We start from the raw sequence: 25336 nt of genomic DNA, 5'->3' as shown, positions 1-25336 counted from the left end.
AGGAATAAGTGTGCCCTAAAGCAGAAGAACATGTGTGCCGAGTGCAGATAGCAGTCAGAGCCATAGTGAAGGTGTGCAATCACAGTCACCTGTCAACATTTCCTTTAGAGTATGAGAATTAATATTGCATTAGGTTTGTGTTTGGGTCAGGACGCAGCTTACTAGTTACTACCACCAAAAGTATCTGCTGCGACGCACTATGTACTGTCTCATGCTGTAATGCAATCGGGTGTTATTCTTCAGTTGACGCTCAGCCTGTTTCTTGCTTTATATCCTCTGATTAGGAACAACCAAATTTGGCGTCGCACAAGCCTGAGACTCCTTCGGTAAGCTAGACGGCAATCAGAAGTTTCAGAACCCCCACGCATTATTCTCCACGAGGAAACACCGAAAAAAGGTGGTCTAAAGCACAGGAGGTAAGATAAAAGATAACAAAGAAAGGGATCAACTTTGATAATTGGGGACGGGTATCTTACACCAACATGAACTGCCTATCTACTTACTAAATTCGAAGTGCACATATAAAATAACTGTAGATATGAACAGACGAATATAAAGAACAATGTATGAGCTAGACGCGGCCAACCTTAATAATGGAGCAAACAAGAAATGATACGGCAAAGAGTAAGAAGGTTAAGGCCAATAAGGTGTATGGTTACGATTCGAATGAACTGAAAGAATTCATAACTAGGTTTGGAGTCATTTGCGAACAAGGAAAGAACGCCGTTGACTGCCAGTCATGTTTGGAAACAGCTCAGACTCGACTTCACAAACCGTTCCTTCTTCGGACAGAGTGCCGTTTTGAAAATACGCTTGAACGTACGTGTGCGTGCATGCTGAAGAAGCGGCTAGGGATGCGTGCTAACAGCAACGGAAAGCGAGTGTGCGAAATCTGTGTTCGAACGGCTACATACCCCCGATGAGTTTTGAGTCAGGACTACGAAGCCGGGGAATGTGCTGGACGTCTTTTTGCCTTGAAGAAGGATAAATAAATTAGGCCTGACATGTAGCGTCGCGAACTTACATAGCGAGGGAGTAACGGGATCTGAACGAAGATTTAACGTCAATAGGAAAGGGGGCCTGGGGATAGATGTGCATACCAGCCATGCTTCCTATAACGAGGATAGGATAACTGGTGTTTCCGGCGATAGGACCTAACATGGGATACATCAGAACAAACCCAAGTGATTTTTGCAGCTAACAGCCAGTAGCTCATCCGTAAATCTATCTTCGCGATGGAACTTCCCCCCACTAAAGAAGGATGCAATGAGTACAACACATGTGTGGAAGAGGGAATCTACGCAAGAGCAGCTGATCCTTTGAACGACAAGGACGTCAGAAAATGTCGATAAATCTTTGATACTGTACCAATATGCAAATAGATCCGTAACAGAGTCCTTGTTATTCGAGGCGTCACCGCAGGAAACAGAAATTTCCGCCTCCCATGAATTATCATGAACGGGAGACGGGTCGTACGCCGTCGCCTGCATCTCTAAATTATGCTTCCATTCCCGTCTACCAGACTAGCCAGACCTTCGGTAATAACAGAGAAACAGGTGTAAGGCTCGTCCACTGCGTTCTTGCCTGCGGTTCTCAAGACACTCTAGCCGACGACACCGTAGAACGATGGGGATACGGCCGGGACTGGCTCGGTGAGAAGGGACTCGTAAATAGAGTTGAGGTTATCACATAACTCGAGGCATCGAATTGCCTACCCCTGGTACAACACTCGCGGTTTAGGTTGTAACTCTTGATAAGAAAAGGCGGTCCGACGTACTCCAAGGATCGAATCCGATAATTTTGGTTCCCGATGACAGACGCAAATAATGAACCAGCGAAGCTTCTAGTGAGACTCCACTACCGCAAGGACCTCCAGGATTAAACAGTACTGTTCTTTTATAGTCTCGGATTTAGCGGAAAACTTTATCAACGTGAGAGCAGCCTTTTCGCCGTCCTCATTCGATGAGTCGATGGGCACCTTCCGTCGCAAGAGAGAAACGTTAATGAAGAACGACATAGCGAGAAGGGGGAAAGCATACCTCGAAACGCGTACACTGATAGCAAGAGTAGCAGTCGACCCGTGATAAATTGCGCGTTGGTTCAATCTATAACCGAATTCGTGAGCAACAGTCTCTCGATGAAGAGAAGGCAAACAAACAGTGCCCCAATCGAAATCGCTTTGAGCCCATACCGTTGAGAACAGGAACTATAATTAGAAAAGAACGTAGAATGTAAAGAGAGATATCATTACAATGGAAAAGATGACATTGAGTAAGAAAATAACCGCCATCCAATGAAACCAGTCGAGCTGTGCTCATTCCTTGACGACGAAGAAACTTGACGGAAGTAGCACCGTCCTCGTCCAAGTTGAGTCACGTCACTGTTTCATATTTAACGTCAAGGTGATATACCTACCAGGAGGACATGACATGCACATCAGGAGATATCTATCAAAGAGCCCAACACAGTAGGGTGGCGTGAGAGTGGGTAATGAGAGAATCATGGAAACGAATAAACCAAAGAAATATGATAATTAAAGATGTCTTTTCTAAAAAAAAATGGAATGGGCATCAGACAAACGGATAGAGCGCCAGGGGGAAAAAATCAACCTTCATCGGCAATTTCCGGCACATGCTCTGGACAAAAAAGGTATTCACCGCCTGAATTGTAACCAGTGTTCCCTGGCCCATATTAGATGGGACAGAGTTGCTTCGCCCACGAATAACCTCACTAGGCAAAATAATCGCGAGGTTTCCAAAAGCCAGATAGCTGACATGAAGCATAACGATGGAAGTTAATATTAGTGTACATACTGTACACAATAAGAACAGCCGGCGGCTTCATATTGGTCTGAACGAAATGAAGTCATCTACTAAGAGTGGGCGCGAAACTGCCCTCGCCCCTCGAAATTTATTATTTCAGAACCGTAGCGAACAATACTAGCTCCATGACTGTCATTAAAAATCATAGCGAATAAACGCCAAGTGAAACCTGGTAACAGAAGAAAGGGTACAATGAATGGAATATAGCCCCAGAATACTAATGATCCGAAGTGTGTCAGCGGCATAGGTACAAGTTAACGGTCTAGACCTCTCCTAAGAGGCATATTCCACCGCCATCTCTATCCATCGCCTCATAATCCTGTAACCCTCAATGTTTATTTCCTCGAATATAGGATCTTCCAATAACGCCAGCTCGAAAGCCTCTAGATCCTTTACACGGAATGCCGTACTATAGCGCTCAACGTCAGCTCCACCCTGGATGTTATTAATCGCGCGTACCTAGGAGCGATATATAGTACCGCATCTGGATCCTTCCACTGATTTCTCCATATTTTGTATGCCGGTACGACACAAAGTCCCCCCACCAGTCAAAAAGGAGGCCATTTCCGTCGGATGGAGGACCTGCTCTACTGGGATGTCACGCGTCGCGGCTTCGAGAGCGGGAGTGGGCAGCGAACGTTTCCAGGCCGCCGTACACGTCGAGCACGATGGAGTAGCACGTTTGAAGTACTCCAGGTATTTAGCACGGACGTGTAGGTCGCGAGTATTTACTTGGTGGAGGCGACGAGGGAGGGAAGGACTAGGAGGGAGAGGGAAAGATGCGTCTTCATGGGTCGAACAGGAATATTAAAAATATTCAACTAGGATCGACATAGGCAAGTAAGATAGAATCTCGCCGTCTTCGGCTTCTTAGATGATCTTGACAGCGGAATACAGTAGAACACAGTTTATGACTGAAAGGACATAAGATTAGCCGTCAGTCATGCCAAAACGCGAAGTTTGTACCTTCAATTTCAGCCTTGCATCGAGATCAGCTTACTTGACGGGTACACTAAAGAGATGACGGTAAAAAAGCGCATCCGAAGACGGAAAACATAGAGCAGAAGAAAAAACGTAAAGACGTGATTTTGGCCAACAGTGGTCCATTCCATGCGAACATACCGGAGGCGAAGGCGGTTCGCGGCACAAACTAGCGTGGCCCTGTCTAGTAATGAAGGCACCATGAAGAATATTGGACACGGGACGGCCTCTCTGATCGGGCGGGATACTTTGTGGCTCGACCGAGGGTAAACAGAGCATGCAAGAGAACCAAAGACAGACGCTCCACTGATACAAACATTGCCAAAAAAGCACTGCCTGTAAATGGTAGCGTAAGCAGTTATGTCAATACAGCGTAGCCAAGTTCTTACATCCAGTGGAAATTCACGATCTCCCTAAAGCGACGTGACACACGACGTCTAAGTTGAACCAACTTCAGGCGGGGTCGGCCTACGTGAACCTTAACATATCATAAACCAAGGAACGCGATAGAAGCAGGGACACTACGTACAGATGACAGAGACCTATGTCTGATGCATAGTTGCTTCGGCCTCGCTAGACGTCTGACGAGTCCTCTTTTGCACACTCAGGCGTACACGGGCTAACGTGAGCCATGAGGTGTCATTGTCAATGTGAAGAGGCAAAACGGACAGGTGATCTTTCGCAGCCAGCTGCGTTGCTTTAAGTTTTCAGGAACGTAATTGAAGAATCTAGAATCCGGAGGTCGGACTCCCGGTGGCACTGATACTAATAGGAATGACCGTCTGCGGATCGAAGATAAATAGAGCGACTAAGAGAAATGTACCCAATAATCTCCTTTGGCTAGAGAAATCTCCGTGCTTCTCATGCCATTTGACTGAGATCCTGATATGCTCGGTGGGACCACAGATACAATGATCTAAGATCGGAGACAGTTCTAATTACTCCGCCGACACTGAGCTGACTGGCAGGTGAATTCAGAAAATAAAGGAAGGAACATAAGCACGTGCCGTACCTCTAACGAAGCTATCAAACAAAACGTTGAACTGAGCAAATCAGTAAACCCAGCGCAAATGAGCCTATGGTGGGGAGTAGGGACAATGCATCTTCCATCCAGGAGACTAACGTACCGAGCCAATTATTATAGCAAACTGCGAACTCGGTGTCGCAGTCGCCGCCTTTCAACGATGCAATTGCGAGGTACCATCTGTCGAAACCCCAGGAAGAGTTTGCTCCTTTCGCTTAGAAGCCGACCATATAAAGCTCCGTCGCATGGTTGCTATATCTGAAGGAACTTGACATCATTCTTCCAGCAGATTGCACTATTTATGTGCCAGGGTTCCACGAAAATACGAGTGTTTTGATTCTCGGTTTCTGGCTTTTCCCCGACTTGACAATATTAAACATCTGGAGAGGAATAGCCGAGCTCTACGACTGGCTAGCTCAGCTACCCATCAAAATCGCATCTTGGACCATGATTAAGGGCTGGATATGCCCAACAACCGCCTGTACCTATCCAATGTTATTAATAACGACCTATGAGCTAACAAACGTAAACGCACCGCTGCCCTCCCCTTCGCTGATTCATACTACGACTCCAGGAACCGTGTGATGTCATTCCTAAGGTACATGTCGGTAAATCTCAGCCAAAACCAAAGGTAGGGCCTTGTTGGCGAGTAATCTATCATTGTTGTCAAGCAAGTCGTGACAGAAAGACGAGAAGACACACCTTGAGGGCCATTCACGACACTGAAGCTAATTCCTTAGCATCTTCTCCATCTGATCGCTGAAATTGGGCCTCAATAACGCTCGATGATAGAACTGTTTCTTCTACGGCCCGACTTGCAGGGCGAGCAGTCCATTTAGGCCTTGAAAATGACAAGCATGACCAGCATCCAGGTATGGGTGCAAAATTCCCTTGCATTAGTGGGCGGCTCCAAGCATGTGTTACACGATGTAAGAAGAGCTCAGCGGACATGATGGAAGTAGGGAATGATGCGCGAATATACGCGCTCGCTTGTCGTTGTTTGGTATCTAATCGCGACGATCCAGGTTTTCTCACAATTTTCTTTTCCTCAGCTCAAATTTTATCAAGATCTCTCGTGTCTCCGTAGGATTTGATATTATACTTCGCTGTGGATAAAGTAAGCTGAATATTAAGAACTGATGTGACTGTGAATACTGACCCCACTAATTCAGTAGTCCAGTGGTTTTCGTACTGGCACAGTGGCACCTTGCAAATTCCCTTGAAATCCAGGACAATTTCGTCTAGGTATGTCTAAAATCCGTACAATAGTAGCAATAAATCTTACGGAACATTACGCAAGGTATGGCAGCCATCGAACATCTTCCGCCTACTCGCGAATGTGCTACTTTTGGCCATATATCCTTGCGGCCAGAAATCGTCCAGAAACAACTCTCTGCCAGGGCGAAAGAGCTCTGAAAATCAAATGCTCCCCCGTCGCCTGAAGAACGCTTGGAGCTGGCCGAAATCGCGGCTCAATCTTCTCGTGCAGTAGCGGACCTTGAGCGGAGGATTGCCCAGGCCCAAGGAATGCCCGATAGCCTTGTTTGCGAACTTGGTGTTGCTACAGAGCAACTCAGGAGTTCCAAAATGCTGTTACATCCCATTCGTACTTTATCTGATGATGTCCTATACGAAATCTTCATCTGTTGCTGTAAAGACTGGGACGACATCTGCAGCACCTACCTGCCTCATGATTCCATTACGAACGTTACCGCCATGGACCATCTCTCAGGTTTCTCAACAATGGAGATTGGTGGCTGTCTCTGCGTCATGCCTATGGTCTTCAATATCTCTTTATTTCCCCTCCTACGGAGAGAATAATGCAGTATCTGTGTCGTTCAAAATTGGTCTGCATCTTCAGGGGGCGCTAAAACGCGACCTTAATATCAGCATTTCTAGTAACATCGATCTATCAGATCATCCAATCTTTCCGATGCTACGCATGAGCATGTCTCAATGGAAACAGCTGCGTATTGCTGTGCCTCTTCAGACGTTGCACTCTCTTTCTGCAAATGCTGGGTCTCTCACCTCCCTTTCTGCCTTGATCATCTGAGATACTCGACATGGCACCGAACATTTCTCTCCCATCAATACTTTCCACTTAGCCTCTTCTCTTAAATCTTTGGATGTATATCCTGGACTTGTACCTTATCTTCAGCTGCCCTGGAAGCAATTGACGGATCTGAGGAGCACAGGGCTTTACGACTGGCAGAGCGTGGAAATATTGAAGAGGGTGCAAGGCATTGATGCATCCCTTCAGAGACTTTCATTTGCAATCTGGAGAGGGACGATCACACCACAATTGGATGCCCATATCCTCTTACCCAAAGTTACTTACATCTCAGCAGAAGAATAAGCATTCGCATATAGACCCATTTGCCGACTTTTCAAGTGCATGACAGTTCCAAACCTTACTCAGCTCTTTCTACAATACGACCGCTTTGCACCCGTCGAATTCCCAGCTATACCACCTGATAACCGGATTATGGATTTGGTGATCTATTGTAATCTCGCTGCCCGAACGGAAACCACGAAACGTCTCATCCACTTTCTATCTGAAACTCGAAACCTCATTCAGTTGATCCTACATGTGGTAGTTATAGGGGAGGCACTGATTTCGCAACTCGCTCGGAGAAGTGATCGCCAGAACATTCTTCCTCACCTGACGATGCTCAATTTGCATGGGTCTACTAACACAGTCAATCATGCAGTGATTGTGGACATGATTGCGTCCCGGAGGAAGCGGCAAACGGAAGAAGAGTCATTGCTACAAGTTCGGTTTGACTCTCTGCTCGTCCTAGATGATCCTCAAGTGGCTGCACGATGGCAGGAGTTATGTAAAGAAGGATTAGAGGTTACATATAGCAAAAAGGAATAGTGGCCAAAACACTTCAGAGCGACTGTTTTCGGTACGCGTTCTCGTCATTCACGTGACAAAAAATTATTTACGTTCTTATTTCTGTTATCAGGCAATTAGGAAATGGGACAATGGAGACGTCAGTTAGCTACATTCTTGTTGTCAAATATCTCTATAGCGCTGCTTCTTGTATTGAAATCTATATCATCTCCCAAAATTCCTGATTTCGAGCCATCTGAATGGCGGATAGGTTATAGCAGAAAAGGCAGTCGCGAGCTAAGACGAATATCGTCAGAACAGGTAACAGTCCGGACAGCCAACAAACGCAAATCTCACCTCGCATCCTACATCTGCGTCGCCAGTCATTTTCCCTATCGGACCGGTGTACCAAACCTAAATACAAAGGTCATTTTCTGGAACGAGGCGAAGCTATATATTTCCTACTTCAGACAGCCCAATGATGGCCCCAAGAGCGCCAAAGCATCCTGCCAATATACTAGCAATTCCAACTGGCAGTCTGTCCAAGCATTAAGATTCAAGACGGTCTCAATAACCGAAACATAAATCGCATCTGACTGGCCGCTCGGGAGTCCCAATCGTCTAGGTTATATCCGCCAAGAGGAACAGTCCTTCTCCCAGAAATATAGTACTCTTCGAGGACGCCAACGATGGAGAACGATGACCAGTATCCGAGGATGGCGAGAAAATTAGATAGGATCTCGGCGAAATGCTCCCGGCCCGCAACGCCCGCCACGGTATATGTTATCCACCCAATAACAGTCCAACATATGCGAGGGATTTTCGCTAACGGACGGCCGAGAGCCTAGACAGACGGTCCGACGGAGTAAGTGTTCAGGATGTTATTAGTGCTGGTGCAAAATGAATTACTCCGAGATTCAACGCTAGAAGCCTAGTCACCTACATGACAGACAATGCCAGAACGACGAGCAAGAACTTTCCGAAGCCTTTCCAAGGCGTCAGGATCTGGCCGAGGAGACCGCTCAAACTTCCGCTTTCAAAGGATTCGGGGTACCCGGGCTTTGTGATGGTCATCAATGCCGCACCAAGAATTTCAGCGAAAGAAGTCGGAACATAAATCCCGAAAAAATGTAAGAAAAACTTTCGTCGAACGTGTGTTTACTGGAAGCCGGCAGTGTATAATCCGCCGAACAGGTCCCCCACCAGAAGAAACTAAGCCAAAGAAGTATTAATTCTTCGAAGATAATACTGACACCTACAGTAGAACAGAACACGCTCCACCGAAGCTCAGTACATTTGCGGTTAGTGCCCGTCCGGACTCCTCAGCAGATTTCTGTGCTTGAATATCGAAACCTGTATGGCCGCCCAATCCCCAAAGCAAAAACATTACCACGAGGAGAGGGATCCATGCGTATCTTTCGTAAATGTGGACCACATCATATCCAATAAAACACGGGATAAGATTGCAAATAGAAACAATGATAACGCCAACGACAAGAGGAAGAGAACCCGTGTTGACCGATGCGAGAGTTTGACCGCCAAGAATGATACACGTAACTACAAATCCGAGTCTACAGGCAGAAGAACACGAGCGCGAGAAAGATGGCGTGATGGTTTCTCACTGAGATAGAACATTGAGTATAGAATACACGATTCCACCGAGGTAGCCGGAGCTGAAGCGCGCAATAATCATCGTGCAAAGCCCGGTTTTTGGTCCAAGGGTCCCTACAAGAGATGTGAGCACCGCTGATACGAAGCCAAAGACTACTATCGCGGCGACCACATGGCCGTAACAAAGGAGAAAGTAAACAAGTACCTCCGGTCCATGGAAAGATTCACGGAAATGTCAAGGAATATATATCTTGCGCAAGAATACCAATGGATAAGTTCGAAAGGACAAGATTAGCAGATCAGCAGATCTGAAGACATGATGCATCAACGATCAATATCATTTAGTGCTTCGGCGAAAGATTTCGCTCACGTCCAAAAGTAAATGCTAATCATGGAGCTAAGTACAAGCCGGTGCTAGCAAACAAGTGCTCACATGTTCCAAGTATGTTTTCAATCTCGTTCATCTGACTCTTTCCACTCCTCTCCCTTCGACACCACTCTTACAAAGCTTTGATATCAGCGGATCGAAGACATCAGCGCGCTCCACAATAGCTCTGTCGACTCGAGCCACTTCCGAGGAGACTACAGGCGAAGAGACCCTTTTTTCTTCCAAGATCCCTGAATGCTGCCATTCATCCTGAAGAGAAGACATCGCCCCACGTCGCTGTTTGAAAGAGACGAAAAAGCAAGACTTTATCGAAGAGTCCATCAAAAAAAGAAGCTAGATAACAGTATGGTCGAAGATAGATAAGCGCGTCACACATGTGGCCGTCATGCGGAGCAAGACAATCCAGATGATGGTCGGAATGGTTGCTCTAGTTCAAGAGTCAAGAAGGCAAGTTCTGCATTTTACAGTATCGAGGCAGCATATCAGTTGGACGGGATTAATAAAGGAAGTTACAGCTTTCGGAAATTTATCAGAATAACGGCGAATAGCTGCTACGTAGTCGCGCAGTGAGGATCGCACAGTCGCTGCTACAGACCGCTACAGACCATTGACCGACGCAATCATAGTAAAAGTGGACGTCGCAAGATGCGACGTGGTTCGTGGAGTGACAAGCCCGGAGCCCGAAGTCCAAATCCGATTGCTCGGTATTAGGGTAGCTCACAAGATAAAGAAAATCCGTAAAAACATACACATAAAAAAGAGTCTACATTTTGCGTGCCTGTCATATGATCCTGCACTTGATAGGTAAGTAACGGTAAATTACTGTATCAAAACACTTTGGGGACGGGTCGATAAAAAAATGGTAACTCGTCCTTGAGGTTTCATGGTGACCGTAGTCAGTGTACTAAAACTAGAAGACGAACGTGCGCATTGACCGCGGCAGGGGTCGAACCGGCAAATTCCTGATAAATACCCAATTGTAGTCAGACGCATTACCATTGCGCCACACGACCAATGACGGTGGTTTCGTACTTATCCCTTTGGTCCGATACGCATCATAAACACGGGCGCTTCCAAATTTCGATGCTTAGGTCATCGTTCTCCCGTGCGTGGTGACCCCGGGCCTGAGGATTCTAGGAACATTCAAATCAATGTGGATATCTATTGTCTTATCATCGCAGACAATATTCGTTTCTGTATTTCTTCTAGCCTTAGTGTAGTCGAGTCTTCACAAAATTATGAAGAACGATGCCTAAGTAGTGTCAATCAGGTTTTGAGTCAGGTCCAGCACCGCCATTGAACAACTACAATTGAGGAAATTTGAATCGGTTCTCCAATCCACATCAATCGGCGACACATAGAACCTCACATCCAAAGTATCAATGATTAGGTGATCCCGTAACAGAGACAGAAAAACTAACTTATTCGGGTGGCTATTTACGATGTAGAAGGCTACATGATATAATTACCCGTAGGTAAGACCGGGTCCGCTCTTTAGAACCCTGATCTGACAACTGGCTTCTATTTCAACCGTCATTACTTGCGCCTCTTGACTACAAAGAGAAAGGGTCCGTCAACAACTGTATCGGTGCCTGTGATTCTTACAAAGACCGACCTTTTAAAGTATCTCAAGATAACCATCGATGAATACGACTTAAGTGACATCGCTATATTCATACCAAAAGGACGGTTGAGTCATTCTGGTAATTAAAGGAAACATTATAGACGGGGCATATTCAATGGTGCTACATGGGGATATTCTGGACTCGGAGGGAAAACCAATATAAGCTAGGAACTACAGTCTGATAAGCAACGAAGTCAATACAAACACCGAGTAAACAGAGCAAAGAAAAACGGATAACAGATAGCAAAGATCGGAAAACCAGGAATAGCAGATAGGAATGTTATCGGAGAAATCGATCAATGTGTCTTCATAAGAGGCGGAAGCGACCGGTTTGTAAGGGAAGGAAGGCCCATGCCCACAGACGAGCAGGCTTCAATGAGGTGCTTCCTTAGGTCATCACACTGATGCTGATGCTCTAGAGAAGGGGAGAAGGGTAAATTTGGTGCCTAGTGGTAACAGGGTTACGCCACCTACGCGGGCAAGGCCATATCGAATTGACAATATCGAGGGGAATGATGATGGCTTTGGCTAATTCGAGAGCACCATATAGGGACCTATCGTTAGTCCAGAGGCGAAGACAGCTATATTATTATATGAGTCAGAGCTGCGTATGACTTATTGGATAAGAAATTACAGTGCAAGTTGATTCGAAAACCAAGTTACTTGAAAGGGACGACGCGTCAATTGATGTCCTTGGGCACCACTCATACGTTGGATAGACATGGTCACGCGCTTGACAATCTGCTCTTGATAATAAACTATATAAGGATGAGAAAGACGGACTCTAAGAGTGGGGAAGATGATGCTCACTCCACTCATCGGCCTGCTTTCGGGTGAACACAGGGCCTCCACTACTTAATCCGTGTAAGCTAAAGTAGAAGACGAATGAGTTCATAGAAGGAATAGATCACGCACACATTCGAGGATGAAGGGACCAACCTACGCAACGCCTGTGTAATTGCCATTCGAGAGCTGAGGGAAATACGTTAGCCGAGCATATTTTGGCGAAGAAAAGGATGATATCCACTTGTAGATATACTCCCGACACATGTACATGACGGCGGTATCGAGGTTGCAGACATGCAAATCTAACGAATCCTGGATAGACTGGGTCTCGTTCCAAGCTTCATGTGCATACTCGGCCTTGTCTTCCTCCACGTACGGCTCACGCCGTAGTTGATCGCAGAAGCACCAAAGAAGCATACTCCGGCAATAGAGCGCCCAAACGCTCTCTTTCTGTGACTGTGAATCCGCTGATCGATAAGGGGGAGATGTACGATCGACAGCTTCGCCCGGGAATAATAGTGCATACTGGATGGAGAACTAATCAGGGAATCCTCCGTATAGGGTCGCGGGAGAACACATACGTTGGAAGGGCTGCTCAAAAAAAGCTTCGGGGGGTCACGATCGAACGCAGCACATTGAAGAGTGTAGTTGGCGATGAGACCGAGAGCACTCCAGCAGACCCTACGGCATTCCTCGTCGCGGATTTCGTTAGGTGACCATGAAGAGTCCCAAGGTAGGGGGTAGGACCAGGTATTGAAAGGATCTGGCGGATGAGAAGCATCGGCGGGTATGCATGAGCATGTACGCTCGTGCGGCGAGCGTGAGAAGGCATCGAGACCCGGTATGAGCACGACGGGGACGCCCCGTGGCGGAAAAAAGGATACATCCGGGTCATTTGAATCGATAGATGTCAGTGAAAGACGACGAACGATGTTATCCAAAAAGATAAGCGCGCTTTCGACGCGTGTCGGGCTATATTCGGGGTGAACGGAGGTCTCGAAGAGTGCCAGGATCTAAAACGAGTAAGTTGGCCGGCACAGACACGGGTAATGAAACACAAGACATACAAGCGCAGCTTCAGCCAAGGCGGCATCAATCCATTCCGACTCCCATGCGGCCTCCAGAGCGTTCTGCGCCATACTTCGGAGGTAGAGGGCACGAGTTCGGCCTTGAACTGCGTACTCCGTCTCGGAGGACTTCATCAGAGTAGACATAGCTAGGGCAGATAGGACAAAGGCGGGTTGAATCCGTATACGTTCTTGTGCATTGAGTAAGGTGTCCATGAAAAACTTTATGTTGAGGAAGGACAGCCAGTATCCTGCATCGGTGAACCTATACCCCGTGTCAGGCATGAATGAAATCATCAGGGACGTGGCTGTGCTTACAGATATGTCAGGTCATCAGCGACATCTCGTAGTCTGGAATGCAGTCTGTGACTAACGCGGATAACACTAGAGGGTCGAGGCTTACGGGTAAGTCTTTAAAAAGTTATCCCACCACAACCGTCGATCCGACTCAATGGCAGGCGAAGCAGGCGAAAGAAATTTCTGGTGCTCCCGAGTGGGTGAGTGCAGGGCGTTCAAATCGAGTGGTCTTGGGAATGAGGGCTTGGGATACGAGGCAGGATCTTGCGGATAGTATCGACGGGAATTAGGCGAATGCTCAGACTAAATGTATAGCGTCAGTCGCTAATCAAGGGAAAATATTAATACTGCTAATTACCTTGGTCAAAATCGACTGATCTCCTGGGACGCGAGCGTCTATCGGGGAAGATGTTTGTGTCGAGGGGCTTAGCGGCTGGCCCTGCTGACGTTCAGCAGGTCTTGCTGCCGGTGATTGCTTCAGAGAACCACCACCCATAATTTCTTCAATCGGGGATGCCACTTCTGGTCGATTCGGGGCAGTAGTACGTTTTCGTTTCGGAGGAGGAGGAACTGAGCCGTCTGTTGGTCTCTTTTTGCAGGATCTTTGACGAGTCCCTGGACGCTTATCAGGTCCTCTACGTTTTGGGACTGCGTCATACTCGCAGACATTTGACCGCCGGACGCAGTTGTTGCAAACGGGTCTTGTAGAGTCGCATCGTATTTTGCGGCCCCGGCTAGTGGAAAAGAAAGATAGAGAGGGTCAACATTGCGCAAAATGGCTAAATGAAAGTTGGAAGATGCAAGGGAAGGTCGAATACTTACCACTGGCGACAAGCTATGACAACGGTAGAGATTTCCCTCCGAGGCTCCCGGACAGGATTAGTAGTGTTGGTTGTTGGAGAAACTTCTACACGTTCCGTTGGCGAAATCGGGGGGCGTCGGTGATCGTCATCGATGGAGACAGAAGGAATACCTCCGCTAACACGGTGATAAGTTGAGTCATGGGTCCCACCAGGCAACCGTCGTTCAGAAGAGCCTTGATATCTATAGTCGGCAGCAGAGCCACTGAGGGTGGGCGGAAGTCGTGCAGGCGGAACGTGGTAATCGCCTCGAAGGTGTGTGCGCGGTGAGGCGGAGAAGCCGCCATGAAATGCAAGGTCGTCAGACGCGGGGCTCGGGATTTCTAGTGCAGCGTCAATTAACGGAGGTTGTTGCACTAGCGTCGGCAAGTATTCAAATTGGGCGGCGTGAACTCCTTGCTGAATATGAAGTTGATCCTGCTGATACCGGACTTTATTTACGGAAGCAGATGAGAACAGGATTTACGAGGGAAGGAAAGAGTACGATGGCAACAACTTACAATTGTCACCGTTCGCAGGGGGATAGTGAGCTCCGAAAACTGGAGAATGGAGGCCTGACCCATCAGAGCTCGACTGGGGACCGTCTTCGTTGGCCATGCCTGGCTGAAAGGGAGAGTAGAGGTCGCCTGTCGAGCTCGCGACCATCGACGATGGGATGGAGATTGGAAAGGCTGAAATGGATTACGCACAAGGTGAAAGTGAAAGCCTGTAATGAGGCTCAAAGCCACGCGATTACACACCACAAGGGTAGCGTCAGTGCCCACGGTGGATAAGGAACGAAAAAAAATGAACTTCTCACTGGAAGATCAGAAGATCAATACATATGATTGTGCCATTAGATGGCTTGCCAAAGAGAAGAGAACATATCGGATTCCCAATCTTTTGTACTAACCCGATTTCGAGTGGGGGAAAAATGAAATGGGCTTAGAAAGAGGATTGACGGATCCTCAGTGGCTGTCACTGCCAAGAAATACGCCCGTCCCTTTGAAAGAGAAACCGGAAATATGTCGGCAAGGCGTACTCGATTTGAGAAAACACGAGAGCCTGCCGTAAATTCGCGTCAAACCTTATCCTGAAAAGGAAGAGTCTACTATTCTAGGCCCCGCTAATATCTCCGGTTGCCGCCGGCCCGACACTTAATGGGCTCCACGTGAGTGAAACGCGAGCGGCGCCTATCAAGGAACGTGACGGCAGCCAAGTTCTCCGTTCGTATGTTTTTATCTTTTGACTTTTGCCTTCAATTTACTTAACGTCGGTTTTTAGTGTGGCGTACTCAACTTTTCTGATTTTTTTCTCTCTCCCTCAACTCTTTCTCCCACGGGAATTGCTTGAGCTGCTCTGATGTAAACACTCTGATAGAACTAGCATCTGGCAACCGGAACTTTCACACCGTGAAAATGCATGACTGATATCACTGTGTCCTATTTATCCTACCTGCCTCGGATCCTCGTACCTGTGGCTCTTCTCGACCATTCTCGTGGCTCATGGCATCCTCTCTCATACGTCTGCTCTATGACACTTTGCGTCGATAAGAAGGCAGCGTCGTCCGACGCTTCGCCCGTGCTGAGGGACAAGGAACACTTTTCTGAATTGTCCCTTGATCGCCGCACGCTGATCGCCCATCGTCATCGTGACTTATTAGGTCGGAGCCGAATGTTCTAACCAGCAATCCTTTCAATTGACTTCGACTTCAGTTCCCAGAGTTCGGCATTTCGAGAGGGTTCAAACGGTCCTTTGCGGAAGCTTTAGTTACGGCTGATGGATCAAATGGTCCGGGCAATACCCGCTTATCCCCTCATCCCGTCACGTTGTCCCTACTGCGATCAAATCTACGCAATATTTGTATTCCATTCAGCATTCCCCATCGCACCCACCCTGGTTTACCAGACTTTCTGGCGTATGATGATCAGAGGGTCCAGAAAACTAGCTTTAAGCCCGTGTGTTGCTTTCCGGGCAAAGGCAATCCCCGCGAAGATTACGATCAACTTTGCGAGGGGATATCCGAGGACTGGAGGCTGGCCTGCACAGTAAGGGTATATTCTCGTCAAATTCAGCACAGATCGGCGACCCAGATTTAATATTTTAACAAGACGTCTTCCTCATTTCGAGTTTAATGATATCCAGTCAGGTCCTCATATACATACCTCTCCGTGCCTTTCTTTTCGGTGCAAGTATTGAAGAATTAACTCGATCGATCGTTTATAAGTAACAAACATAGTCTCGTTCCTTGATTCGACGATATTCGCTTGTTCTTAACGGCATCCGATCTCCTTACGCCCGCAAAGTCTTTCACGTAGGTTTGAAGGTTTTTTTTTCCAATGTCCAGCCACCGGCCGGCGTCTTCTTTAGTCCTGTCAAGAAAAAAAAAATTGAAGTGGGAATGACGGAACCCACGCCCCGTGCGAGTATGGGGTGGCGGGACGAGCACATTGCGAAAAAGTATGTGTATGAAGGGGAGACGATGCTGAGAGATAGGATTCTTCCGAGCATCGGGGCGTCGTTGTGGACTATAACAGTAATCATGTTCCTTAATCGTACTGGCCGAATCCTCAGGTATATACTACATCGGCATCCTAGGCAATATCAGCCGTCTAGGATCAGGGTAGATCCCGAGTCACTCAAATAAATCTCAATAAACAGCGTCTGGACCAGAGACATCAAATCCCAGGGATCATCTAGTAACAATGGAAGATCATTGAGATAGGGCGCCGAGATAAGACAACGAGAGAAATTTTCATTGTTCCTTGCCTCCCGCAGGGGCATCCTGTTCACCCGGGGGGCTCAGAACGGCGTGCATCCTCCGTTGATAATCAAGACGCAATTCAAACAACATAAACAGAACTCCGCCCAAGAAATTAGGTTCTAACGATGTCAAAATAGCCGACACGGGATTATGGTAATTTCATGAGTGTCACAGGAGATAAGTGGAAAGCAACAAAGCATCGGAGGGCACATCCCGAAGTCTGCTAGGACCGCGAGGTCTTGTCTTGAGCATATTCCTAGTAGGGACGGCAAAGAAGCAGGCCGTTTGACGGCCCAGACCTATTTACTCGGTACTGAAGGGGATGTCCTCGGGGTTGACGCTCAGTATAAGCTGAGAGAATCAAGACAATTCATCACAGAACATGAATAAGATTTCGACAGCCTGAGACCATCATAAGAATGTCACTCGTGAGATGTGCCCGCCTAACTGAAGGAAAGTGCATTGTATACAAGTTAGAGTCTCGGCCTTCTCCCGAAGCTAGTAGATGTCAGGGGGTTTGGTTCACATCGTTTGTTCCTGGATGCAAAACACCGAGAAGATTGAAAACGGCTGCCGGTGAAGTCAGAAGATATGGGGGACCTCCCTATATTGGGTCATTCCTGGAACGAGTTAGCAGAGTACGAGAGGGTAACGCTTATTCAGGGCTTATGGATGTGCGAAACTCTTGTCACCTTATTGTTCCATGTAGATCATGTACTAGAGGTAACCAGGGGACGTCAGCCCAGGTGCACATATCCCTCGGTAGCGCTGCCTGAACTACTGAGAGAGAGGTAGCGAACTGCTGCTAAAGTGCATCCGTCTTACCATCTGGAACTTTCAATGAGTGAGCTCCCGACGTCCGAAGAGCCAATCTTCCGAGATGGTTGCGGGACCTGATATGCAATGAAATCCTGTGATGCAAAGCTTGCAAGAATAAGTATCATTCAGTGTAAGTTGATCGCTATTAGAACCTAACGGAAATGAAGGACAGATTGAATGTGTGTTTAGCAGCGGCGTGGCATCTCGAGTTGGAACACAATCGTGAGACGATTTTCTATCTTCAGCTCAGAGATCCTATCCTTTCCAAGACAGAGAAGGCCGACCGGGTCTGAAAAGCGACCAAATGGACAACTTTTTCATGATTGTAAATTACGTGGCGCGTACCTTTCACAGGTGACGTCGTGACGACACGGCGGGTGGGAAGATTGTTCTATTCAAAGCACCTATCAGGCGTGTAGCCTCTTAGCGATGTCTGTAGCACATGAGGAGTGTCAGTTTTTGGCAAGCCTGAGTTTTAGTAGGAGTTTGGTCCACCAATCATTGACGGGGACGCAGCAGTTGCTTCTTCCCCCCATCACCACCATGGTATTAGTAGCTCCGGCCGATGCAAAAATGGCTAGAAGGATTGATTCAGTATGTCTGTGATATTTCAGACAAGGTCGGAAAAAGAAGGATAGGATGAGGAATAAGTTGCAGGCAGTAACCAGCAACATACCTCTAGGTCTATGCGAGGTGGACGACGTCGATTCCAGACGTTTAGATGAATATCACTATTAGCAACATGTTCAAATAAAGTCTTAATGAAAGAACTGGCATATAAAGATCCCAGTTAATCTCCGAGCACGTAGGTGATGAACGGGAAGGGCTAACTTCTCGATCCGGGTACCTTAGATGAGCAACCTGTAGAGTCGAAAAACCGCTAACATGTTCTAAGATATGCCGCGCTTTGGCGCAAGTGTGCTCTAAAAGAAAACAAGGAACAAAATAATTTGCGACGGCGATCTGTACTCTGTGGCAATGGAAAGGCAGAGATATTAAAAGAGCTCGGCCGTTGCTGTTGGTTACATTTCTGAGGGTTTAGAAGCTTGGACAGCCACCAGTCACTTACTCGATATTGCCGAACAATCTTTTAAGAACTCAAACTCTGAAGGACAAGAAATTAGTGGGCTGGCGAATTTTACGAAGGAATTGCCTAAAGTTTCATCGTGTAGGTCTTTGCAATGATAGCCTGCTATAATAAGCAAAGGCGCAGTAGGTGAAAGCTCATTGTGTAGGTCACTAAGAATTTGGAAAACGATTAACTAAATTGAGGAGGTGAAGTGAGCCTTCTTAGTGAAGCTATAAATAAAGCGTACCGAAAATACAGAGAACCCAGGGGTATCGCGAGGCATGTTATCATTGTTTGTTAACTATAGAAAGGCGGATGCGCTGAATGCATTACGTGCTTGCGATGCAATATATTGGGCATTGTAACCGGTGTCAGAAGAGAGAAGCGTCCGCGTGTTGCGCAATGCGCAGCGCTTTCAATGTCGTCGGCAAAGGGAATAAAAAAACCTTTGCCGGTAGGTATACCGGGCCGACATTCCGGACCACTGGGTTGGAAATTTCATCCTCTGGCGCGACATTTAGGCCGCGTCCTGTTCCAATGGTGGGATCTCTAGCCTCGGTAGCGGCGCCATCCCAGAGTCTTGATAGCCGGGCGTCTCCCGACACAGTGGGGTCACTGAGGTTTTTCTAGCAGAGAGGAGACGTCCGTTACGATATTTGGTTGTGGGCAAGATGGTGTCAATTTAGCAGAGTATGGCTCGCATTTCCCATCGATGTATCAAAGTTCCATGCGAAGCTCCCATCATAACCGAAGCCAGTCGATGTGAGGATTATTAATGCTCTCAGGACTGACAATCGATTACTGATTGATACCCCACTGAACTCCACTACCGCGAGTTCTGAAGCTTGCATCAGGAACGTATCAGTGTATACATAAAGATATAAACCAACCCAGTTACATACAGCCACTGTGCGGACAGTGAAAAACATTCATTGTGCGATCTTCAAGCCCAGCCCAACAGCTGCGAAACATACACCCGTAAATATTGCTAACAGAAGGCGATAACTGTGATGGAAAATGCTCACCCTAAAGGCTAACGCAAATAAAAGAGCAAGCATCGGAAGATGTTGAGGCACCGAACATACACTAGACCTTGATCCAGCAGAGAAAGATTCGAAGGGTCGACATGCCCTGTCAGTAACTGCATCCCACACAACAATCGTATCAATATCAGAAGGCGAAACGATTCAAAGGCGACAAACATACCCGCGGGGTCGAGCGGCATTGCTGTCAATCATGCAAAGCACGCGCTTCTGCATCCGGCTGTCAGTCTCTCGATGATAATCGAAGTCTAACATTCAATGATGAATCAGAAAGGAACGAACAAACTGCAATGATGTATATGCACCTTGACATCTAGCTGAAGCGATGGTAACATGCGTGTCTAATATAGGACTCTCCGACGAACGGGAAGTCCTCAGGTACGGCTGTCGTGTTGCTACAACAACCGACAGACTGGGAAAGTCGCTTTCCAAGCGCCCTGGATACGCCGCAATTCTTGGGGCTGCACAGATGGTCAACGGCGTCCATGACCACGTCGTGACATAAAAAGATGGCCAAGCTGATGACCCTTTCACCGATAGCCGCGGACGACGTACGGATGGGACACCGTAATTGGAGAGCCATTAGTGTATGATACACGAAAATAAGTTCAACATGCCTGACTGATACCATATCCTAGCAAGTCGGTATAGATGTTCGCGGAGGTTATACCTTAACATAAATACACCACTAATTTGCAGCAGCTCCACTTGCAACATACATATTGCAATGAAAGTACTGATACAGAGCCTGTCAAGACTCGTAGGAGTCCAGGTGATATGTTAACATCAGCGCTAGGCGATATATGTTAGTAAATCAGGCTAACGAAAGGTTGCGGTTGGTCGTAGGCGCACCTTGAGGTCTTTTCGTTGATACCGCGGGGTAAACAGACCATCCCGCGCGTGCACAACCACAACCCTATAGAGTCGTGGGCATGATATTCAACTCTGAGATAAAATCATGTCCACCGACTCCAAGTCTCACCGAGACACCAAATGGCAAGGAATCACTGAGCGCTGGCTTGTTACAGAATTGAGAAGCGCACTCTAGCGGGCCGAGGATCGTATGAATCTGATTCAAAAGTTATTCCGCCGGCAGACCGGTCAATGTTGTGCGTTTTGAGAGGCTCAGAACCAAGGATACGGTGGAGACGGGCAGGTCGGCAGTGACGCGAAGATAAGCTGGGGGTATTCCCTTCTCTGGACAGGCCCAAGGCATAGACTATTCCCGAGCACAAGACGTTCGAATGTACTCCGTAATCATACCCTAAAGAAATACCAGTCCACAGACTACAGGGCAGCCTGAAAAAAAAAGAAATCAATCAAGAATACTGTACTAGAAATGCAGGGGGATCGCACTAGAGAGAGGTATCCATGATTCCTTCTAAATAACATGCAGCATGTTTTCTCCTTGAATCCATCGAGAATACAGAAAGTGGAGCAGGTTGCTGCTGAGCGCTGAACGCTTGAATTTCAAATGAGAAAGTATTTTCAATTGAGATTGTCTATGTTTGCCTGAGACGTCTCGGTCCGAACGCCCACGTCCCAGTCCGATCGTCCACGTCGAGGACGAGTTCCCCTTGCATCCACTGTGGTCACACTCCCCTCGCAGTCTCATTATCATTCCTTTTCACTTTAGATATCAAGTTATCTCGGTCAGTGTGCTCATATTCACCCATTGTGCGGTCCTAATGTTTGCCGGAATATTCATAGGTCAATCAGATTGTATTTGCTGATCGAGTCCTCACCTTGAAGCTATAAACAGTAGCACTCGGAAGGTTAGTGCATCACTCTATCATGCTCAAGGGAGAAAAAAATATACTGAGCTCTTTTCTGACTAAAAAGGTCCATGTCTCCTTCTGATCTCCTTTCTGGCGCCGATGATTTCATACTAGCAGGATCACTTAAAAGCTTGTACGAAAACAATGAGCCACCATCAAACGCGCAAGAGAATATTCTACGTGATGAGCTTGCGCGTCGTCTCGAATCCTTGTCATACATCGACGAGAAAATTGCCCGGCTACGAATGGAGCTCGAAGCCCATTTACGTGCGCGTGATGCCATTTCCTGCGAGATTGACATCATCAAAATTGGCCTACATCCAATTCGTCGCCTTCCCGATGATATCTTGACTGTAATTTTTGGTCATTGCGTTCGAAATCCTGCCAAGCTGTTTGATTCATGGGATAGGTATGACTACGACTCTCTGGTAATAGACGATGCTCCATGGACAGTATCCTATGTTTGCCATCAATGGAGAGCGGTGGCGATAAACACAGCACGGCTATGGTCGTGTGTTAACCTGATTCTTGGTGATGGCGCAGAGTTGGGGAATGGCGAATACCTTCTCGAGCTTCAGCTCCAGAGACTTAAGGGGCATGAGATCAGTCTTTCGATATCGAATCCCTACGATGATCATGCGTTACTCCCATTGATCATTCCAAAGTTTATTTCTCAGTGCACAACTCTAATGCTGAATGTTTCACACACCTTTTTCCACACTTTGACCCCGTATAGCGGGTCTTTCGGCCGCGTCACGCACCTCGCCTTGCAGGTCAACCCCCGCGCCGAGAAACCGAGGGGGATGCTTATCCGAATCGATGCTTTTGCCGCGCTTCCTTCGCTGAAATACCTCCATGTCACAAAATCCATTGGACCGTTCGACGTACCCTTTCACAATCTAATAGAATACCACGGTTTCGAGGCTAATAACGCAGAGCATTTCGATGTGCTCCGGATGTTAGCACAATCATCCTCGCTCACTCGTCTGTATCTCGTATGTCACGAAAATGAATTCGCCTCGCATCCGGTTGACATTATCACCCTCCCCAGCCTTCGTCATTTATCACTCTGCGAGAACTCTTTCACCGTGACGGAGGGGGCCCTTGCTCAGATCTATGCTTCCCTTCGCCTTCCTTCCCTGGTCTCTCTGAAAATTGAATGCAGGGACCAGGGCCTACGCGCCGTATTTCCTCTGGCGGACATGTCCAATCTTTGTACGGCTACCACACTTGAAGTATGTGCCAATCTTCGCAGCACGGGGGGAAGTCCTGTGTCCTTCGCACGCTTCCTGCTGTCCACACCGAATGTTACAGACCTTCGAGTCCGCGTCGATCCCCTCTCTAACGCCTTTCTCGCCAGACTTATTGTTCTTTCCGATCCCGACGTCCCCCTACTCCTGCCGAAGCTCACTTCGTTAGACCTGCGCTCTTCACAGTTTAGAAGCCTGAACACCGGCTTCGTGAAGATGGTGGAGTCTCGCCGACGTCCATCTACCGTTGAAGGGCCGAGCGAGGGCCGCACCTGCAGCATCCTCCAAGAAATACGTTTAGATTCGCCATTGGAGACCTTTGATGATGAGGAAACGGGAGAACTTTGGAGAGCGTTGTTGGAGGATGGACTGGTTGTAAAGTGTGATAAGGATGGACTGGATCCCCCAGAAAGTGAGTGGAGCTCATCCGACGCGGGTAGTGGCTCGGAACGTAATGATTAAGCGGAAGGGTGGATATCGGGCAAGCATTTACTTTGTTCTGTCAAGCGCAACTCGATAGAATATCTGACTTAGACGAGCAGATACTTTATAAATAATGATACTTGATTCATTTATGCTCATGGATCCGATATCTTGTTGCTTAGGGTTCTGAGACCTCATTGCTTGGAGCGGGGGTGCCATTCCATCGCTAGATGAGAGGAAGAGTGAATATAAATTTCTCTGATTGGTTCTGTGGGACATCATGTCATTAGGCTCTACGTATCGTGTAATGAAGTCGCTCGTGGGTCCGAAAGGCTTAGGGATGCCCACCATGCCCGTATACGGGTACGGCCATAAAATGGTTGTACGGTATTTACAGATAGAATTAAAATATATAGCTACTGTACAACTAATTATCATCATCAAGGACAATGTCAATGGCCTCGTGTGCCTTTCGAAGATGATGTTTCACGAACATCAAAGTTTTAATAGTTTCTGGCTGTAGTCTAGCATGGTGCAATGAAACTAAATCTCTTCCAGGTGAAAATATGTCCTCTACAACTACTGCAGAACCTGATAGTGTCAACTGAAAGGCTCAACCTACAATGTATTGTGCAAGTACTATACCTGGAATTGTCATGATATCTCATATACCACCACTGAATTGGGTTACAGTGCTTGAAGTCTTCTTGAGGTACTGGAAGTAGCAATTGAGCTCCTTGATGGCTGCTGTGGAAGCTGACTTTTTATATCATGCAGAAAAATGTTTTGGTGGTGAATTTGTTTTATGTAGTGTTGGGATCTAACTGTGTTCTCAGCAAGCACCAAGGACCTTCCTTTGTCCCACCACTATTTAGCTAGCATAGTCCTTATTCTACCCCTTTCTTTAGTCTCTTAATGTACCATCATGTTGGAGCTGAGTTAACTCTCTTATATATCCAGATTCTAATGGATTATAGGTGTACATCTCAAGTTCTGAGCTGAGAGTTATTATCTAGATCATTCTTGTTTATTCTATGTTGATATGGATACATGGAACCACAAGTTCTTATCTCCCCTTCTGCACATTTTTTCTGATTTTATGCCACCCTGCCACTGAGATGACATGACAAACCTCTCAGAAACCCAGCTGACTACATCATCCACCATCACTCCTCTGCCTACAGATGTGACAAAACTCTCAATATCTGTTATGATAATCCAGAGCTCCATATTCACCACAGCCAACCTTGACAAACAAGTCAACAACTGGCAAGAATGGAGTGGTGACATCCTCAACTGTTGGAACATCTTGAAAGACAGTCTGAGAACAGAATAGATTCCTCTCTACTCCAGAATGGCCCTCTATCTATACTGGCCCCTGATGTACATATGCTACTATCCATCTCCATCTCCTCTGCCTACTTTCTGATCTGCCTCCACCTGACTGCCTTCCTCCTTCTGTCTTACACTCCTTCTGCCTTACACTTCCAATGCTCTCATGTGCCCCCCTACCACATGGCACCACCCTGGTGCTTCTCTGCAACCCTAGCACTGATTGAAGGATCCTTCCTTCCTTCCTCCTCCTGCACCACACTCTCATTATTGCTTCTTCTGACAAAATCCTCCTCTTTGTCCTCCATGCCATATTCATTGGCCTCCTCCTGTGTACTCTCCTCCAGGGGAAGTAACACCTCTCCACTCTCTAACCTTGCCATCCAGTCCTTCTCATACCATTTGAGCAAGAATCCCACTAGTGGAATGAACCTCCAGAGTCTCCTTATATGGAACCTCCCTTTGAGAGGTACACTAGCCACTGTTGCCACCATGTATGAGTTCAGTATGTGTTCTGTTATTCTCAATGCACCTGACCACCTTGATAATAGTTTCTTCTTTGCCAGCATCATCTTGTCTAGGC

General features: G+C 47.1%; 8 protein-coding genes and 1 pseudogene across 9 annotated transcripts; 2 read left to right on the top strand and 7 right to left on the bottom strand.

Annotated features, from left to right (window-relative positions):
- Positions 1-699: 699 nt before the first annotated feature.
- On the bottom strand, positions 700-1200 carry BT62DRAFT_1076588 (uncharacterized protein; the record flags this gene model as incomplete). Its single annotated transcript, XM_043179237.1, has 4 exons — positions 1101-1200; positions 1025-1045; positions 915-973; positions 700-861 (listed from the first exon to the last, which is right to left on the bottom strand). The coding sequence occupies exons 1-4, from the start codon at positions 1168-1170 to the stop codon at positions 700-702; spliced, it is 312 nt and encodes a 103-aa protein (XP_043038995.1). The 5' UTR covers positions 1171-1200.
- A 480-nt stretch (positions 1201-1680) lies between these two features.
- On the bottom strand, positions 1681-2783 carry BT62DRAFT_1076587 (uncharacterized protein; the record flags this gene model as incomplete). Its single annotated transcript, XM_043179236.1, has 4 exons — positions 1681-1717; positions 1778-2105; positions 2159-2206; positions 2581-2783. 3 exons carry the CDS (start codon positions 2781-2783, stop codon positions 1844-1846), a joined length of 513 nt encoding a protein of 170 aa, XP_043038994.1. The 3' UTR covers positions 1681-1717; positions 1778-1843.
- Positions 2784-3095: 312 nt separating this feature from the next.
- BT62DRAFT_1006449 (uncharacterized protein) lies at positions 3096-4436 on the bottom strand (the record flags this gene model as incomplete). The annotated part of the gene is made up of 7 exons (XM_043177249.1): positions 3096-3231; positions 3282-3306; positions 3368-3607; positions 3823-4139; positions 4193-4216; positions 4276-4324; positions 4418-4436. The coding sequence occupies 7 exons, from the start codon at positions 4434-4436 to the stop codon at positions 3096-3098; spliced, it is 810 nt and encodes a 269-aa protein (XP_043038993.1).
- Positions 4437-6249: 1813 nt separating this feature from the next.
- BT62DRAFT_830734 (uncharacterized protein) lies at positions 6250-6634 on the top strand (the record flags this gene model as incomplete). Its single annotated transcript, XM_043182403.1, has 2 exons — positions 6250-6478; positions 6504-6634. Coding segments are annotated over 2 exons (360 nt in total), but the record flags the coding sequence as incomplete, so codon positions are not given.
- Positions 6635-7888: 1254 nt separating this feature from the next.
- BT62DRAFT_987266 (uncharacterized protein) lies at positions 7889-10259 on the bottom strand (the record flags this gene model as incomplete). The annotated part of the gene is made up of 10 exons (XM_043190057.1): positions 9873-10259; positions 9744-9828; positions 9286-9479; positions 8931-9234; positions 8607-8803; positions 8514-8553; positions 8261-8414; positions 8129-8193; positions 8021-8077; positions 7889-7960 (listed from the first exon to the last, which is right to left on the bottom strand). The coding sequence occupies exons 1-10, from the start codon at positions 9908-9910 to the stop codon at positions 7889-7891; spliced, it is 1206 nt and encodes a 401-aa protein (XP_043038991.1). The 5' UTR covers positions 9911-10259.
- Positions 10260-10593: 334 nt separating this feature from the next.
- Positions 10594-10675, bottom strand: BT62DRAFT_t82 (annotated as a pseudogene). The gene has a single exon. The product of its transcript is annotated as a tRNA-OTHER (tRNA).
- Positions 10676-11307: 632 nt separating this feature from the next.
- BT62DRAFT_950248 (uncharacterized protein) lies at positions 11308-15061 on the bottom strand. The gene is made up of 13 exons (XM_043188140.1): positions 14797-15061; positions 14259-14727; positions 13795-14170; positions 13543-13739; positions 13458-13490; positions 13140-13404; positions 12654-13085; positions 12314-12597; positions 12202-12258; positions 12097-12137; positions 11921-12044; positions 11761-11867; positions 11308-11701 (listed from the first exon to the last, which is right to left on the bottom strand). The coding sequence occupies exons 1-13, from the start codon at positions 14939-14941 to the stop codon at positions 11583-11585; spliced, it is 2649 nt and encodes an 882-aa protein (XP_043038990.1). The 5' UTR covers positions 14942-15061; the 3' UTR covers positions 11308-11582.
- Positions 15062-19228: 4167 nt separating this feature from the next.
- On the bottom strand, positions 19229-21186 carry BT62DRAFT_1006442 (uncharacterized protein; the record flags this gene model as incomplete). Its single annotated transcript, XM_043177248.1, has 10 exons — positions 19229-19339; positions 19392-19553; positions 19953-20058; positions 20134-20218; positions 20276-20431; positions 20505-20604; positions 20690-20762; positions 20795-20886; positions 20953-21039; positions 21112-21186. 10 exons carry the CDS (start codon positions 21184-21186, stop codon positions 19229-19231), a joined length of 1047 nt encoding a protein of 348 aa, XP_043038989.1.
- Positions 21187-21816: 630 nt separating this feature from the next.
- Positions 21817-22257, top strand: BT62DRAFT_896778 (uncharacterized protein; the record flags this gene model as incomplete). Its single annotated transcript, XM_043183277.1, has 1 exon — positions 21817-22257. A coding segment is annotated over one exon (441 nt), but the record flags the coding sequence as incomplete, so codon positions are not given.
- Between the last annotated feature and the right edge of the window lie 3079 nt (positions 22258-25336).

This window comes from Guyanagaster necrorhizus (assembly GCF_019112545.1).
Source record: "Guyanagaster necrorhizus MCA 3950 unplaced genomic scaffold BT62scaffold_14, whole genome shotgun sequence".
Classification (NCBI taxonomy): Eukaryota; Fungi; Basidiomycota; class Agaricomycetes; order Agaricales; family Physalacriaceae; genus Guyanagaster; species Guyanagaster necrorhizus.
The sequence above is the reverse complement of the archived record's forward strand: the minus strand, read 5'-3'. Positions and strand labels throughout refer to the sequence as shown.

Coding starts and splice junctions, on each gene's coding strand:
- BT62DRAFT_950248 (XM_043188140.1), bottom strand. CDS start 14,941: ATGGTCGCGAGCTCGACAGGCGACCTCTACTCTCCCTTTCAGCCAGGC. Junction 12,598..12,653: donor TTTTGAGCAGCCCTTCCAAC/GTATGTGTTCTC, acceptor TTCTCCATCCAG/TATGCACTATTATTCCCGGG. Junction 12,138..12,201: donor GTCCCTTCATCCTCGAATGT/GTGCGTGATCTA, acceptor CGGATTAAGTAG/TGGAGGCCCTGTGTTCACCC.